This window comes from Chiloscyllium plagiosum, unplaced genomic scaffold (genome assembly GCF_037043375.1).
Source record: "Chiloscyllium plagiosum isolate Xiang-an unplaced genomic scaffold, Cpla_swu_hap1 HiC_scaffold_20, whole genome shotgun sequence".
NCBI lineage: Eukaryota > Metazoa > Chordata > Chondrichthyes > Orectolobiformes > Hemiscylliidae > Chiloscyllium > Chiloscyllium plagiosum.
The window spans coordinates 11,155,394-11,172,133 of record NW_028270158.1 but is presented as its reverse complement, the minus strand read 5'-3'; the positions used below and the strand labels follow the sequence as shown (position 1 = coordinate 11,172,133).

The 16,740-nt window shown below is 44.5% G+C and overlaps 1 protein-coding gene across 6 annotated transcripts in view; it reads right to left on the bottom strand.

Moving 5' to 3' along the window:
* LOC122560847 (syntaxin-binding protein 4) overlaps positions 1-16,740 on the bottom strand; it is a 136,150-nt gene that overhangs the window by 18,618 nt on the left and 100,792 nt on the right. For 5 of the 6 annotated variants that reach the window (XM_043712009.2, XM_087997664.1, XM_087997665.1 and 2 more), the window contains 7 exons: positions 16,599-16,695; positions 14,270-14,397; positions 12,661-12,753; positions 10,631-10,696; positions 9,870-10,061; positions 4,893-5,012; positions 3,258-3,307 (listed from right to left, as the gene is read on the bottom strand). In XM_043712009.2, coding sequence (XP_043567944.2) covers positions 3,258-3,307; positions 4,893-5,012; positions 9,870-10,061; positions 10,631-10,696; positions 12,661-12,753; positions 14,270-14,397; positions 16,599-16,695 — 746 coding nt within the window. The remainder of the gene's footprint in view (positions 1-3,257; positions 3,308-4,892; positions 5,013-9,869; positions 10,062-10,630; positions 10,697-12,660; positions 12,754-14,269; positions 14,398-16,598; positions 16,696-16,740) is intronic. The other variant, XM_043712007.2, reaches the window with a different exon arrangement.

Here is a 16,740-nt window from a genome sequence, read left to right as displayed (position 1 = left end):
ACCTTGAACTCGTGACCCCTAGTAATTGAGTCCCCCACTCTGGGAAAAAGCTTCTTGCTATCCACCCTGTCTATATCTCTCATGATCTTGTAGACCTCAATCAGGTCCCCCTCAACCTTCGTCTTTCTTGTGAAAATAATCCGAATCCACTCAACCTCTCTTCATATCTAGCACCCTCCACAGCAGGCAACATCCTGGTGAACCTCCACTGCATCCTCCCAAAGCATCCACATCCTTTCGGTAATGTGATGACCAGAACTGTACACAGTATTGCAAACATGGCTGAACCAAAGTCTCATACAACTGTAACCTGACCCACCAATTCTTGTACTCAATACCCCGTCCGATGAAGGAAAGCATGCTGTATGCCTTCTTGACCACTCTACTGACTTGCATTGCCATCTTCAGGGAACAATGAACCTGAACACCCAGATCTCTCTGTACATCAATTTTTCCCAGGGCCTTTCCATTTACTTTATAGTTTGCTCTAGAATTGGATCTTCCAAAATGCATCACCTCGCGTTTGCCGGGATTGAACTCCATTTGGCAACTCTCCAATCGATCCAAGTGACAGGTTTAGATAGAGGATCTGGATTGGTGTAGGTTCGGAGGACCGAAGGGCCTGTTCCTGTGCTGTAATGTTCTTTTGTTCTTTGGGTAGAGCGTCATTCCTTTGAGATCCAAAGGTGTTCCCCCCATCCCTACAAGTCTTTGTTAATCACCAATGCTCATGGCACTCTTCAGTAGTAACCATTTCATACCATTACCAGATCGATTCCTGGTATGGTAGGAATGATGTATGAAGAGAGACTGCATTGCTTAAGATTATACTCACTGGAGTTCAGAAGAATTGGATGGGGGGGTGAGGGGGAATCTCAGAAACCTGTATAATTCAACAGGACTAGACAGAGTAAGCACAGAAAGGACGTTGCTGATGACCAGGGAGAACAGCACTCGGCATCACAGACTAAGGATATAGGGTGGGCCATTTAGGACTGAGATGAGGAGGAATGTCTTCACCCAGAGAGTGTGAGCCTGTAGAATTCTCTGCCACTAAAAGCAGTTGAAGCTAAAATGTTAAATGTTTTCAAGGAGTTGGATATAGTTCTAATAGACAAAGGGATCAAAGGGTATGGGGAGAAAGCAGGAACAGGGGTCTGGGTTGGACCAAAGGGTCTGTTTCCATACTGTATGACTCTATGACTATCAGCCATGATCATATTGAATGGCGGAGCAGGCTCGAAGGGCCGAAAGGCCTACCCCTGTTCCTGCTATCTAGGTTTCCATGTTTACACAGTTTCATGATTCCTGAAGAAGGGCTTATGCCCGAAACGTCGATTCTCCTGCTCCTCGAATGCTGCCTGACCTGCAGCGCTTTTCCAGCAACACATTTTTCAGCTCTGATCTCCAGCATCTGCAGTCCTCACTTTCTCCATGCTTACAACAGCACCAAATACTGAAGATATCTCCATCTCAGGCTTGCCTCACCATCAGCAGTTCTGTTTCACTGCCAATAGCTCTCCAACCTGCTGTTCTCACTGGCATAAACCACGGTGCCACACTTCTCCACACAGGCCACGTGCATCTATATGTACCAGGTACTGCCCCTCTAATAAACCCATCGACAGACACTGCCCTTAAACTGATCCATCCAAACTGTATAGACTAACAAGGACTGAACTTTACGGCAGATAACATCCACCTTATTTTAATTGTTTTGGAACAGGGAACATGGCAATAGATCCTGGCTTTGCCTTTTGGTATAAAATAGCTGATGGCAAAGTGACAGCCTGTTTTATAGGGTACCTGATTTTAAAGTTTCACTGACTTGATTGAAAATAAAAGTGTGGGGAGTTGGAAGGCTGGCTCCATCATCATCTCTCCATCATCCATCGTTGGGTAGAGATCAGTACACTGGAACAGCATAGATAGGGGGGCAGCTAGTACACTCGGGTAGCCAGAACGCTGTCTGGGAATATAACTCGTGTAGCCGGAATGCTGTCCAGGATTACAACTTGTGTAGCCAGAACGCTGTCCGGGAATACAACTCATATAGTGGGAACACTGTCTGGGAATATAACTCATGTAGCCGGAACGTTGTCAGGGAATATAACTTGTGTAGCAGGAACACTGTCCTGGGAATATTGCTGGATCCAGTGTGCTGAGCCATTCCTTGACATCGTTAGGCGACCGACCAGATATCCCAATCTGACCCAGTCCCATTTACCAGCACCTGACCCATATCCCTCTAAACCCTTCCTATTCCTATACCCATCCAGATGCCTTTTAAATGTTGTATCTGGATGGGTATAGATATTTTATATATATATATATATTTAAAAGACACGGAGATGGGTATATGAATATTTAAAAGACATCTTAATGGATATATGAATAGGAAGGGTTTAGAAGGATATGGGACAAATGCTAGCAAATGGGACTAGGTCAGATTGGGATATCTGGTCGGTGTGGATGAGTTGGACCAAAGGGTCTGTTTCCGTGCTGTATGACTGACAATTGACATCTGAAACACTTGGGGCTTCGGGAAAACACTGAGATGGATTATCCACTCAACGCATTTGGCTGAAGACGGTTGTTCATGACCCATCCATCTGCTAGCCTCTTGCAGCTCTGCCCTCTGACAGCCGAGATTCAGTTTACTGCTATGCAGTCCCTTCTGATGTCGCGAAGTGATAATGGGTCATGATGAACAATGTAATAACATGATATGTTCCTGAGAATGGCTGATATTTATCTTGCACTGTGTCTGTGAGTTCATCATCAGCGGTTTCATTTTCACTCAGACTGCCAGCACAGGCTGTACAGAATAAGTAAACAGTCAGACCATACGACTATAAGAAAAACAAACAGAAGCAGCCATTCAGCTCCATTCAGTGGGATCACGGCTGATCCAACATTCCTCACATCCACTTTCCCTCCCTTTCCCCATAACCCTTGATTCCCTGACTGATCTGGAATCTATCGATCTCAATCTTAAATATGCACAAGGGCTCTGCCCCCATAGCTCTCTGTGGCAAGGAATTCCAAAGACTCATAACCATCTGAGAGATGTAAGTTACTGTCAGAGATGCCCACGCCAGGTTCCATTTAAAATATCATAACATCAGCATGTCTTTGAGTCTTTATATTGGAGGTGGAAGCAGGGTGCTGGTGTGAGAATGACTTTTTATATTTCTCTTTGTGTGACTCTGATTGGACATCACCACAGATGTGCTGAGCTGTACTGTGCTACTTACCCATGGTCAGTTCCCTGCAAGGTGGCAGATGTTAGAACCTTGTGTACTTTCTGCAAGAAAAGAAATACAATGTTGATACTTTTTGAGAGGGAAGTAGATGGGGTTTGTGTCCAATTAGTTGTGAGCTATCAATGTTGGACATGTAATGTTTTCAGTCACTACACTTGAAATGTCATTATGTTCAAGGATGTGGACCATGTGTAGCAAAGTGGGATTAGTGTAAGTAGACCAGCGTAGTCTGGATGGACCAAAGGGCCTCTACATTCTTTGGTGTTGACCTTCACCACTTGAAAAATAACATCCCCTTTGCATCGCTCTAAGATTACATAGAGATAACCTCTCCCATTGATCATCAAATGCAATGTTAGTGCAGTCTTGTCTTTGGAGGTGATTGGCTCAGCATGTTCTCAGGCTGTTGCAATTTATAAAGCTCTGCAGAGGGACAGCATGGGGTTGTGTGGGAAATGGTGCTAAAAGCTGTACCAGTGCCACAACAATGAAAACATGCCAGGAGGTACAAAAATCACACAACACCAAGTTATAGTCCAACAGGTTTAATTGGAAGCACTAGCTTTCAGAGTGTTGCCCCTTCATCAGGTGGTTGTGGAGGACACCATTGTAAGACACATTTATAGCAGAAGTTTACAGTGTGATGTAACTAAATTGAAAAATACCTTGATTGTTTGTTAAGTCTCTCATCTGTTAGAATCGCCATGATAGTTTCACTTCTTTCATATGTTAATCACAAAACTCTTTTTTAAAAGTTACATTCTCAGGTTAACTGTAACAATTGGTGTCAGACCAGATAATATGTTGAAGGTGTTAGCCCCCTGTATTCCCTGTCTGTACCATAATGTTTAGACTGATTCTAATCTAAAAACTGAGTTAAAAGAGTCTTACATGGATTCAAGCAGTTTTTGAGCAAAATACAATGTAACTCTGCAAGTATAAATTCACCCCACAAACGTATATCTGTATATGTGCACACGTGCACGCACACACAGACACACACACACTCACACAAAAACCCACATGCACATATACACATATGCGTTTGTGGGGTGAATTTGTACTTGCAGAGTTACATTATACTTTGCTCCAAAACTGTATGTATCCATTTAAGACTCTGCTAACTCACCTTTTAGATTAGAATCAGTCTAAACATTATGGTACAGACAGGGAACACAGGGGGCTAACACCTTCAACATCTTATCGAGTCTGACACCAATTGTTACAGTTAACCTGAGAAAGTAACTTTTAAAAAGAGTTTTGTGATTAACATATGAAAGAAGTGAAACTATCATGGTGACTCTAACAGATGAGAGAGTTAACAAACAATCAAGGTATTTTTCAATGTATAATTTCAGTTACATCATACTGTAAACTTTTGCTATAAATTCTCTGTCTTACAATCTTGTTCTCCACAACCACCTGATGAAGGAGCGTCGCTCCGAAATCTAGTGCTTCCAATTAAACCTGTTGGACTATAACCTGGTGTTGTGTGATTTTTAACTTTGTACACCCCAGTCCAACACCGGCATCCCCAAATCATGACGTCAGGAGGTGGCAGGGACTATTAGATCATGGTTTGCTCTTATGAAGGAAGCAATTTCAATGTTTGTACACAAAACTCACCTCAACAAAGTTCAACAGCTTCCTGTTGGAGATTTCCAGATGTTTGCGACTCAGCTCAGATGCTTGCAGTTGGCTTTTGGTGCTGGACAGTCTTTCCCACAGACCCTGATTATCTTCCTGCTAAAGAGGAAAATTCGAGTGAATCCTTAGAATTCCCCCATAGTAGGCTACTTCAAAAAATACGGAGGTTTGGCATTGAGGGTGAGTTGGAGGTTTGGATTAGGAGTTGGCTGGATGGAAGAAGACAGAGGGTAGTAGTTGATGGTAAAGGTTCATCTTGGAGTGCCGTCACTAGCGGTGTTCCGCAAGGATCTGTTTTGGGACCATTGCTGTTTGTCATTTTTATAAATGACCTGGAGGAGGGGCTAGAAGGTTGGGTGAGCAAGTTTGCGGATGATACGAAAGTCGGAGGAGTTGTTGACAGTGAGGAAGGATGTGGCAGGTTACAGTGGGATATAGATAAGCTGCAGAACTGGGCAGAAAGGTGGCAAATGGAGTTCAATGTAGCTAAGTGTGAGGTGATTCACTTTGGTAAGAGTAACAAAAAGATGGGGTACTGGGCTAATGGTCGGATACTTGGTAGTGTGGATGAGCAGAGGGATCTTGGTGTCCATGTACACAGATCTTTGAAAGTTGCCACCCAGGTAAATAGTGCGGTGAAGAAGGCATATGGCGTACTGGCTTTTATTGGTAGAGGAATTGAGTTCCGGAGTCCTGAGATCATGTTGCAGTTGTATAAGACTCTGGTGCGGCCGCACCTGGAGTATTGTGTGCTGTTTTGGTCGCCATACTATAGGAAGGATGTGGAGGCTCTGGAACGGGTGCAGAGGAGGTTTACCAGGATGTTGCCTGGTATGGTAGGAAGATCGTATGAGGAAAGGCTGAGGCACTTGGGGTTGATTTCATTGGAGAAAAGAAGGTTTAGGGGTGACTTGATAGAGGTGTACAAGATGATTAGGGGTTTAGATAGGGTTGACCGTGAGAACCTTTTTCCACGTATGGAGTCAGCTATTACAAGGGGGCATAGCTTTAAATTAAGGGGTGGTAGGTATAGGACAGATGTTAGGGGTAGGTTCTTTACTCAGCGAGTCGTGAGTTCATGGAATGCACTGCCAGTAGCAGTGGTGGACTCTCCCTCTTTATGGGCATTTAAGCGGGCATTGGATAGGCATATGGAGGATAGTGGGCTAGTGTAGGTTAGGTGGGCTTGGATCGGCGTAACATCGAGGGCCAAAGGGCCTGTACTGCGTTGTATTCTTCTATGTTCTAGTATTAAGGCAGTAGGAGTATTCTAAAGAGAGAAATCAGGAGGGCAAAAAGGGGACATGAGATAGCTTTGGCAAATAAAATTAAGGAGAATCCAAAGGGTTTTTGCAAATACATTAAGGACAAAAGGATAACTAGGGAGAGAATAGGCGACCTTTGTGTGGAGCTGCAGGAGATGGGGGAGATACTAAACGAGTATTTTGCATCAGTATTTACTGTGGAAAAGAACATGGAAGATATAGAATGTAGGGAAATAGACAGTGATATCTTGAAAAATGTCCATATTACAGAGGAGGAAGTGCTGGATGTCTTGAAACGCGCAAAAGTGAATAAATCCCCAGGACCTGATCAGGTGTACCCTAGAACTCAGTGGGAAGCTAGGGAGGTGATTGCTGGGCCTCTTGCTGAGATATTTGTATCATCGATAGTCACTGAAGACTGGAGATTGGCTAACGTGGTGCCACTGTTTAAGAAAGGTGGTAAGAACAAGCCAGGGACCTATAGACCAGTGAGCCTAACGTTGGTGGTGGGCAAGTTGTTGGAGGGAATCCTGAGGGACAGGACGTACATGCATTTGAAAAGGCAAGGACTGATTCGGGATAGTCAACATGGCTTAATATGTAGGAAATCATGTCTCACAAACTTGATTGAGTTTTTTGAAGAAGTAACAAAGAGGACTGATGAGGGCAGAACAGCAGATGTGATCTATATGGACTTCAGTCAGGTATTTGACAAGGCTCCCCATGGGAGACTGATTAGCAAGGTTAGATCTCATGGAATACAGGGAGAACTAGCCATTTGGATACAGAACTGGCTCAAAAGTAGAAGACCTTTGGTGGTGGAGGGTTGTTTTTCAGCTGGAGGCCTGTGACCAGTGGAGTGCCACAAGGATGGGTGCTGGGTCCACTACTTTTCGTCATTTATATAAATGATTTGGATGTGAGCATAAGAGGTACAGTTAGTAAGTTTGCAGATGACACCAAAATTGGAGGTGTAGTGGACAGTGAAGAGGGTTACCTCAAATTACAACAGGATCTTGATCAGATGGGCCAATGGGCTGAGAAGTGGCAGATGGGGTTTAATTTAGATAAATGCGAGGTGCTGCATTTTGGAAAAGCAAATCTTAGCAGGATGTATACACTTAATGGTAAGGTCCTAGGGAGTGTTGCTGAACAAAGAGACCTTGGAGTGCAGGTTCATAGCTCCTTGAAAGTGGAGTCGCAGGTAGATAGGATGGTGAAAAAGGCCTAACGTATGCTTTCCTTTATTGGTCAGAGTATTGAGTACAGGAGTTGGGAGGTCATGTTGTGGCTGTACAGGACATTGGTTAGGTCACTGTTGGAATATTGCGTGCAATTCTGGTCTCCTTCCTATCGGAAAAATGTTGTGAAACTTGAAAGGGTTCAGAAAAGATTTACAAGGATGTTGCCAGGGTTGGTGGCTTTGAGCTGTAGGGAGAGGTTAAATAGGCTGGGGCTGTTTTCCCTGGAGTGTCGGCGGCTGAGGGGTGACCTTATAGATGTTTATAAAATTATGAGGGGTGTGGATAGGGTAAATAGACAAAGTCTTTTCCCTGGGGTGGGGGACCCCTGAACTAGAGGACATAGGTTTAGGGTGAGAGGGGAAAGATATAAATGAGAATCTCAGAGGCAACGTTTTCACTCAGAGGGTGGTGCGTGTATGGAATGAGCTGCCAGAGGAAATGGTGGAAGCTGGTCCAATTGCAATATTTAAAAGGCATCTGGATGGGTATATGAATAGGAAGGATTTGGAGGGATATGGGCCAGGTGCTGGCAGGTGGGACTAGATTCGGTTGGGATATTTGGTTGGCATGGATGGGTTGGACCGAAGGGTCTATTTTCATGCTGTACATCTCTATGACTCTATAAATGTCAGCATCAGGGGAACTGGCAAACGTCTGGCATTTCAGCGAGATGGATTTGCAAAGTGACAAGTGAATGTGGTAATGGTAAGGCTGCCTGTTATACTGTGGCTAACTTGCGTGGCCGATGGATACTGTCTGGGAGGTCAGAGTAACTCCCTTGCACTCTTCAAAGCTATAGGTTCCTTTGCACCCAGCAATGAATGGAGCCTTGGTTTGGTTTCATATTTCATTATTATCTCAAAGTGCAATCATTTCTATTTCATTTAATCTTGCAAAACAAACTGCACGTTTGTTGAATAAACCCACAAAATTAGGAATGTTGATCCTTGTGAGTCAGAATTCAACAATAGAATCATAGAATCTCTACTGTGTGGAGACAGGCCTTTCAGCCCATTGAGTCCACACCGACCCTCCAGAGAGCTTCCCACCCTGACTCACACCCCCACACTATCCCTGTAACCCTGCATTTCCCATGGCTAATCCACCTAGCCTGCACATCCCTGAACACTATGGGCCATTTCCTATTGTCAATTCACCCTGACCTGCACATCTTAGGACTGTGGGAGGAAACTGGAGCGCCCAGAGGAAACCCACACAGACAGTCGCCCGAGGATAGAATTGAACCCACGTCCCTGTGAGGCAGCAGGGCTAAGCACTGGGTCTCCATGCCACCCACAGTCAAAGATCAACTGATTTACTTTACAATGGTCACTAATCTACTCTTTTAGATACTATTGAGTCAAACCCTGTTATGAGACAACTCTGAAGCAGGTGGGACTTCAATCAGGGCCTCCTGACTCAGAGGTATGGACATTACCACTGCACCAGAAAAGCCTCAGTAATGTGCATCTCAAAACAGAAGCTATCACCTCTATGGTAATGGATTGATATTGTCTCCAGACTCAGGCAATCCCATCTCACAAACCAACTGGGGAGACTAGAAGCTGCAGAAGGATGTGTCATGCAAAGGATATCGCAAGCTCCTTCATCACCTTGGTAACGGATATTGTTGCCCGGTAGGACATCCATTAGCCTGGACTCCAGTCCCAGTAAAATAGCTGGGTGAATGAAGCTCACCTTCCCATTTATTTTATAAAATTCATTCGCAGGATGTGGGCATCGCTGGCTGGGCCAGCGTTTATTGCCCATCCCTAATTACCCAGAGGGCAGTTACGAGTCAACACCATTGCTCTGGCGAACGTGAGGACCGCAGATGCTGGAGATCAGAGTCGAGAGTGTGGTGCTGGAAAAGCACAGCAGGTCAGGCAGCATCCGAGGAGCAGGAGAGTCGACATTTCGGGTAAAAGCCCTTCATCAGGAATGAAGCTGTGAGCTGAGGGGGTAGGGAGATAAATGGGAGGGGGGGGGCGGTGAGGCTGGGGGGAAGGTAGCTGAGAGTGCAGTAGGTAGATGGAGGTGGGGGTAAAGGTGCTAAGTCGGAGGGGAGGGTGGAGCAGATAGTTGGGACAGGTAGGACAGGCCATGAAGGCAGAACCGAGTAGGAAGGTTGGAACTGGGATAAGGTGGGGGAAGGAGAATGAGGAAACTGGTGAAATCCCCATTGATGCCCGTTGCTGTGGGTCTGGAGTCACACGTAGGCCAGAGCAGCTAGGGACATAGTCTCCTTCACTGACGGATGTTAGTGAACCAGATGGGGTTTCCCCCAACCCAATCATTAATTCCAGATTTTGATTTCACACTGTACCATAGTAGGATTTGAACTTAGGCCCCTGCATTAAGCATTACCTGCATTGCTGAATTAACAGACTGGTAATATTGCTACCAGGCCATATGTTTTACACCACAGCATTCAGTACATCACCCACCTTGCTGAACTCTGCAGAACGACATTGTGCCTTTCCTTCCAGCTGGGTTCTGAGGTCCAGGATCTCGGCCTCCAGGAGACGCACAGCCTCCTCATAGTCCTGCTCAGCAGAGTGGGCTCCACGCTGGGCTGCTCTGCTCATGCGCAGCTTGTTCTGCAGCATCCTGTTTTCCGCAGCAGTGGCTGTGGCTTTCTGTGGGATCCGGAAGCAGAGAGTCAGGCTGCTGGGGGTCGAAGCTAAACAAGCAGCGCACGGTTTCAGGGATGGGCGGTGATGTTCACCCTTACATTCTGGACAGAGCACAGACAGGGAACCGGGCTGGCAACGTGGTGAGCCACTTGCAGTTCAATTCCCTGCATTGTTCCCAGAACCTCCCCCCCACAGAATGAAGGCCGCCAGCATTCTCAAAGATCCATCCCACCCTGGCAATGTTTTTCTACAACCTCTACCATCAGAGAGAAGGTACAGAAGCCTGAACACACACACCAGCCGGTTTCGAAACAGTTTCTACCCTACTGCTGTTAGAATACTGAATGGACTCTCAAACTCTTAACATCCACCTGTACCTGTGTTTTTGTTTTTGCCGCTGCTTACCTATTATTTACTTATCTATGCTACTTAACTCTGTGATCTGCCTGTATTGCTCACAAGGCAAAGCTTTTCACTGAGCCTCGGTACACGTGACAATAAATTCAATTCAATTCAATTCAATTCAATTCAATGCTTAATGTTGCATTATCCCAGCAGGAGGCCACACTGACCTGATTGATCTGTTGCAGATCCTCTTCCAGCGCTCTCTTGTCCTTTTCCATCTCCCTGATAACAGCCTGTGATTGCAAGAAAGGACTTTAAGGGTCAGAGGTCCTGAATTGTTGCTCCAGATATTGAACTATCAACTGATCGATGAATGAACAGGTTTAAGCTCCAACAAACCCTGAGCTGTATGTAACAGAACCTGTGACACAGGGAGAAGGAGAACAGGGGTTTTCCCTGCATCTTGGTCATAGAGTCACACAGCACAGAAACAGACCCTTCGGTCCAACCTGTCCATACCCATCATTATCTCAAACTAAACAAATCCCACCTGCCTACACTTATCCCTCCAAGCATTTCTTATTTATGTATTTATCTAAATGTATTTTAAATGTTGCAACTATAACCACATCCACTACTTCCACTCTCTGTGTAAAAATGTTGCCCCTCATGTCTTTTTTAAAAGTTTTCTCCTTTCACCTTAAAAATATGCCCCCCGAGTCTAGAAATACCCCCACTCTAGGGAAAATACACCTGCCCTTCAGCTTATCTATGTCCCTCACGATTTTATAAATCTCCATAAGGCCACCCCTTTACCTCGTATGGTCCAGTGAAAACTGTCCCAACCTATCCAGCCTCCCCATATAACTCAAGCCTTCCGTTCCCAGTCACTTGTTATCTCTCATAAAGTAGATTAAAGTGGATAATCTGGGTATTTAACTCATGGCTCTCTGGAATATTTCGCTGTATCCAATTAGTTGATGTATTTCCCCAGAATGAGTTCAAAATCTCATAGTTGTGAAATGGTCTATTGATCATGAAAGGCAAATTCTTACATTATTTAAATTGTTTCATGGTCTCTGTTTTAAATTTTGTAATTCCAAACTTCCTGAATTACAGATAAAATCCACCAGCAACCATGGTGAGATTTGAACCTATGTGTCATAGAATTCCTACAGTGTGGAATCAGACCATTTAATCCATACAGACTGTCCAAAGAGCATCCCACCGAGACCCACCCTATACTGCAGGATTTTCCCATGGTTAACCCACCTAGCCTGCACATCCCTGGACAGTTTAGTTTGGCCAATCAACCTAACCTGCATATTATTTGACTGTGGGAGGAAACCAGAGCATCCGGAGGAAACCCACGCAGACATGGGGAAAATGTGCAAACTCCACACAGACAGTCGTCCAAGGCTGGAATCGAACCTGGGTCCCTGGCGCTATGAGGCAGCAGTGCTAACCACTGAGCCACTGAACTGCCCCAGAACATGAACCTCGGCCTCTGGATTACTAGTCCAGTGGCATTGAACAGCATGAGAGGATTGATTTTAAACCACCCTCGCCCAGTAGAGACCAGTCAGAGTGAGCAGTTAAAAAGGAATAAGTTAATCATCTGCTCAAATACTGACATCACAATCTTCCCAGTGAGGCAGTGGGAGGGGGATTAAGAGTGGGACTGTAACAGTTCATAAAGAGGAAGGACAAATACTATGATGTAAGAAGGGGGCTGCAAAGAAATTTCAATAAATGGAAATGCCACGGGAAAAGTAAAATCGCAATTAGCTATCAATGCCATGCAAACATTACAGATTATCCATCTCCATGACTCTGCGATTGTAGATCCCTTTTAATACAGATTTGAATCAGACAACCACAATTGATCACAATTGTGATCAGATTATTACGCTGATTAACATTGTCTGAATCATGTAACAATAATCCCTTCTTAATATAGACTGACTGTAAGATTTTCTGAGTAATTAGTCATTCACAGCCTTCTGTGTTTATCATAAACATTATCGCCTTCTTATGAACATGAATAAGTTCATGGTATGCAGGGACACGCTTCTACACACTTTTATGTACTGACGAAAATCAGTAAGTGAGATAAACGTAGCATTCAAACACAATATTAAGAGTCATAACTAATGCAAGACCTTTCACCAAACTAATCGTGCTTGCTGAAGTCAAACAGTTTAACAACAGGATATTAAATATCATCATACCACATCCTCTGCAAAATAGACCTCACCTTCAATTTCTTAATCTCCTGACGTAGTTCAGTTACTTCTGACTGTAGGTGGTCTATGTTCTCAGAGTCGTGGAAGGTATTGGAACTAAAGATCTAAAATTTAGAGAGCAAAGGAGGAAAACTGTAAAAAAACATTGTCTTATTCCAAAGTTCAAGAATTAAGCTCTGGCCTGCCATCCCTGGTGACCGGAAGACTGTAAGAATTAAGTGTAGGTCTTTCAATAGGATTGTGGCTGATCTGACATTCCTCACGTCCACAGTCCTGCCCTTTCCCTGTAACCCTTGATTCCCTGACTGATCAAGAATATATCTATCTCCACCTTAAGGACTCTGCCCTCACAGCTCTCTGGGGCAAGGCGTTCCAAAGACTCATAACTCTCTGAGAGAAGAAATGCCTCCTCATCTCCCTCTTAAATTGGTGCCCGTTTTGTTCTGAAACTGTGCCCTCTGGTCTCAGACTCTCCATGAGGGGAAACATTCTCTCAGCATTTATTCTGTCAAGCCCTGTATATTTTTTAATCAAATCACCTCTCATTTTTCTAAATTTCAGTGAGTAGAGTTCCAAGCTGTTTAGCCTTTGCCCCTAAGATTATCCCTCCATTCCAGGGATCATCCGAGTGAACCTTCTCTGAACTGCCTCCAATGAAACAATATCTTCAATGAAACAATAAGGGGGAGTAAACATGCTGACAGGACTCCAAATCCAGACTCCCCAGCACCTTGTACAGTTGCAGTAAGACATCCCTACTCTTGTAGAAATAAGGGCCCACATTCCATTACAATTCCTGACTACCTGCTGCTTTTTGTGTTTCGTGCACAAATGTCCCCAAGTTCCTGGTAGCTTTCTGCAGTTATGTCCCCATTTAAATTGTTCTTCTGTTCTCCCTTCCAAAATGAATCACTTCACATTTTCTCACATTATATTCTAGGTGCCAACATTTTGCCCACTTCCTTAACCTATCAATATCTCTCTGTTACTGTTTGTATCACCTTTGCAGAAAATGTGGCGCTGGAAAAGCGCAGCAGGTCAGGCAGCATCCAAGGAGCAGGAGAATTAACATTTCGGGCATGAGCCCTTCTTCCTGAAGAAGGACTTATGCCCGAAACGTTGATTCTCCTGCTCCTTGGATGCCATCTGACCTGCTGCGCTTTTCCAGCAACACATTTTCAGCTCTGATCTCCAGCATCTGCAGTCCTCACTTTCTCCTGTATCTCCTTTGCAACTTGATTTGGAGATGCCAGTGTTGGACTCAGTTAAAAATCACACAACACCAGGTTATAGTCCAACAGGTTTAATTGGAAGCACACTAGCTTTTGGACTGTAACCTGGTGTTGTGTGACTTTTACCTTTGCAACTTGGTTTTCTAGCTTTTTTTGTGTTTGGTGAGTGTTAAATTCAAACTTTCCTTGAATTAAATGATAAGAACTACAATGATACCAAAGTGCACAAGCGAGTAATAGGTGCTACCGGAGACATGAGGACAGGTGGTAACATATGGTCAAAGAGGTAGGTTTGAACCAGCATCTTTAAAGGGGAGAGAGTGGAGGTAAGGTTTCGAGAGGGATTTCCAGAGTTTGACATCTAGACTGGTGAAGGTACCTGTCTTACCGGGGATTGGAAAGCTGTTGTATCCAGAAGGTTTGCAATTTCATGAGGAGAAAACATCAGGGGGCTTTGACTTAGGCCAACATCCTCCAGCTCCTGTGGCAAGGTTATTCTCGCTGCCTGCACAAAATCTACAAAGTTCACTCAATGTTATTGCTCAGCCAAATACTTCTTTACCAACCAGCAACTCCGTCAGTAGAAGTCAAATTGCAAACTTGTCAGAAAATGCAGCTTCTTCTCTGTCCTTGTAGTGGCTGAGACCCCCAAGGCCTGGCCTCAGCTCCTCCCACCACAAGAGGGTTGGAGTGAGAGTTTTACTCCTCTCCCCCACTTTGATATCACTTAATTCATCTGGTTTACAGTGTAATCACATGTGTTTGTGTGCCTGGGAGAGTGTGCACGAGTGTGTGCGAGAATATGTGCACATGTAGTGCTCCCTCTGTTTGTGTGTTTGTGTGTATGCGCACATGTGTGTGTTTGTGTGCACATGTGCACGTGCATGTTTGTATGTCTGTGTGTGTCTATGTGTCAGCTTGTGCTTGTCTGTATTTGGATGTGTGTATGCACGTCTGTATTTGTGTGCATGTGTAAATGCATTATGCATGCATATCTGTGTGTGTGCTTGCATGTTTGTGTGTGTGTGTGTGTGCGCACGCACATGTATCTGTGTATGTATCCGTCTGTGTGTATGCGTCCAAGTGTATGTCTATATGTATGTGTGTCTGTGGTATGCATCTGTGTGTTTGGGGTTGGGGTAGTGGAAGACAGCAGAATATGGGTAGCAGAGAAACAGGGAAGATGTGTTGTATATTAGATTAGATTAGATTACTTACAGTGTGGAAACAGGCCCTTCGGCCCAACAAGTCCACACCGACCCACCGAAGCGCACCCACCCAGACCCATTCCCCTTCATTTACCCCTGCACCTAACACTACAGGCAATTTAGCATGGCCAATTCACCTAACCTGCACATTTTTTTTTGGACTGTGGGAGGAAACCGGAGCACCCGGAGGAAACCCACGCAGACACGGGGAGAATGTGCAAACTCCACACAGTCGGTCGCCTGAGGCAGGAATTGAACCCGGGTCTCTGGCGCTGTGAGGCAGCAGTGCTAACCACTGCGCCACCGTGCCACCGTGTTGTGTCTTGTAGTAACTTACATGTGGTGGATAGGGGCTAGGATTTGCAGGATTATCAGCTGGCAACAAAGTGAGGAAGAGGTAAATCATGTTTGAGAAGTAAGGGCCATTCTCCCATATTCAGCCCATTTCAGGAAGCCTCGTGACAAAGAATTAAACTGGGGCTAATGTTTACCCACTTTTAAAACATTTCTTCACAGATTACAAGCACACATCTCCCAGCTCATCAGCCACAGTTTTTGTACGTGTTGGAGCAAAAGTGAAGGAAACACAATTACTTTAAACTATCGATTACTGCTACAGTCCTGCTCACTTTAATGGCATACGGATTAAAATCCAGTTTCTGAGCTCTCCTGATGGCATTTTCCACTCTGTAAAACTATGACAGGGATTACATAAATTTGGGAATTAGACAATCCAATATCCTTCAATCCTTCATTGATTTTTCACTTTTGCAAAATAAATATTGCCGTGTGACAAGATTAGAATTGAGGATATGGGACTGGAGGGAGTTATGTCACAATCATGCAATGAGTGAAACGGGTCCTATATATGCATGGACAGGACTGATTAGCTTGTTCCCTCATCATAAAGTAAATTTAATACTATCCCGATGCATAGTTTATTTATACAAAGGAATGAATGGGCATATTTCAACACTGTACCTATCTCATTGCAATATGACAAGGCTGGAAGGGCACAGAGCTGCAATTGGACTGGAACTAGAGGCTGTTAACATTGAGCAGGGGAGACTTGCCTCTTTCTGGGCATGATCTGGCCAAGTACATTTTAAACCATTTTAAAAGGTGATTTCAGTCCCTTTGAGGTGGGAAGATGGCTTTCCCTCTACCTCACTCTCTCCTTTCCTGCACTTTGAGATAGCAAACTACAACTGAGCAGGCCAGGAGGCAAAACTTAAATGCTGTGGAGACACAATTCTTATTATTTCTTATAATTTTTTGGGATGTGGTCGGTATTTATTGCCTCTCCTTAATTACTCAGGAGAAGGAGGGAAGGATTCCCTTACCTTTGCAGCCTGTGTGGTTAAGATCAGATGCACACACAATGGGGAGTGGGAATTAATCAATACACACAGATAACAGCGACAGAAACGTCTGCCTCACCTTCCCCACTGCAGTGCAAAAGTGGAGAATGCTACCAAACACCCATTTTAATTTCAAGTCCATCATTACCTCCAAAGGCCACAGTTCCCTGTGAGTCATTTGTGAGACTGTGCCTCAGTTTCCTCGTTCGTTCTTCTGTGACATGTAGACCGAGATACTTTAGTGCCTACCACAGAGACCAGACCATGACAGTCAAAATTACAGCAAGGGA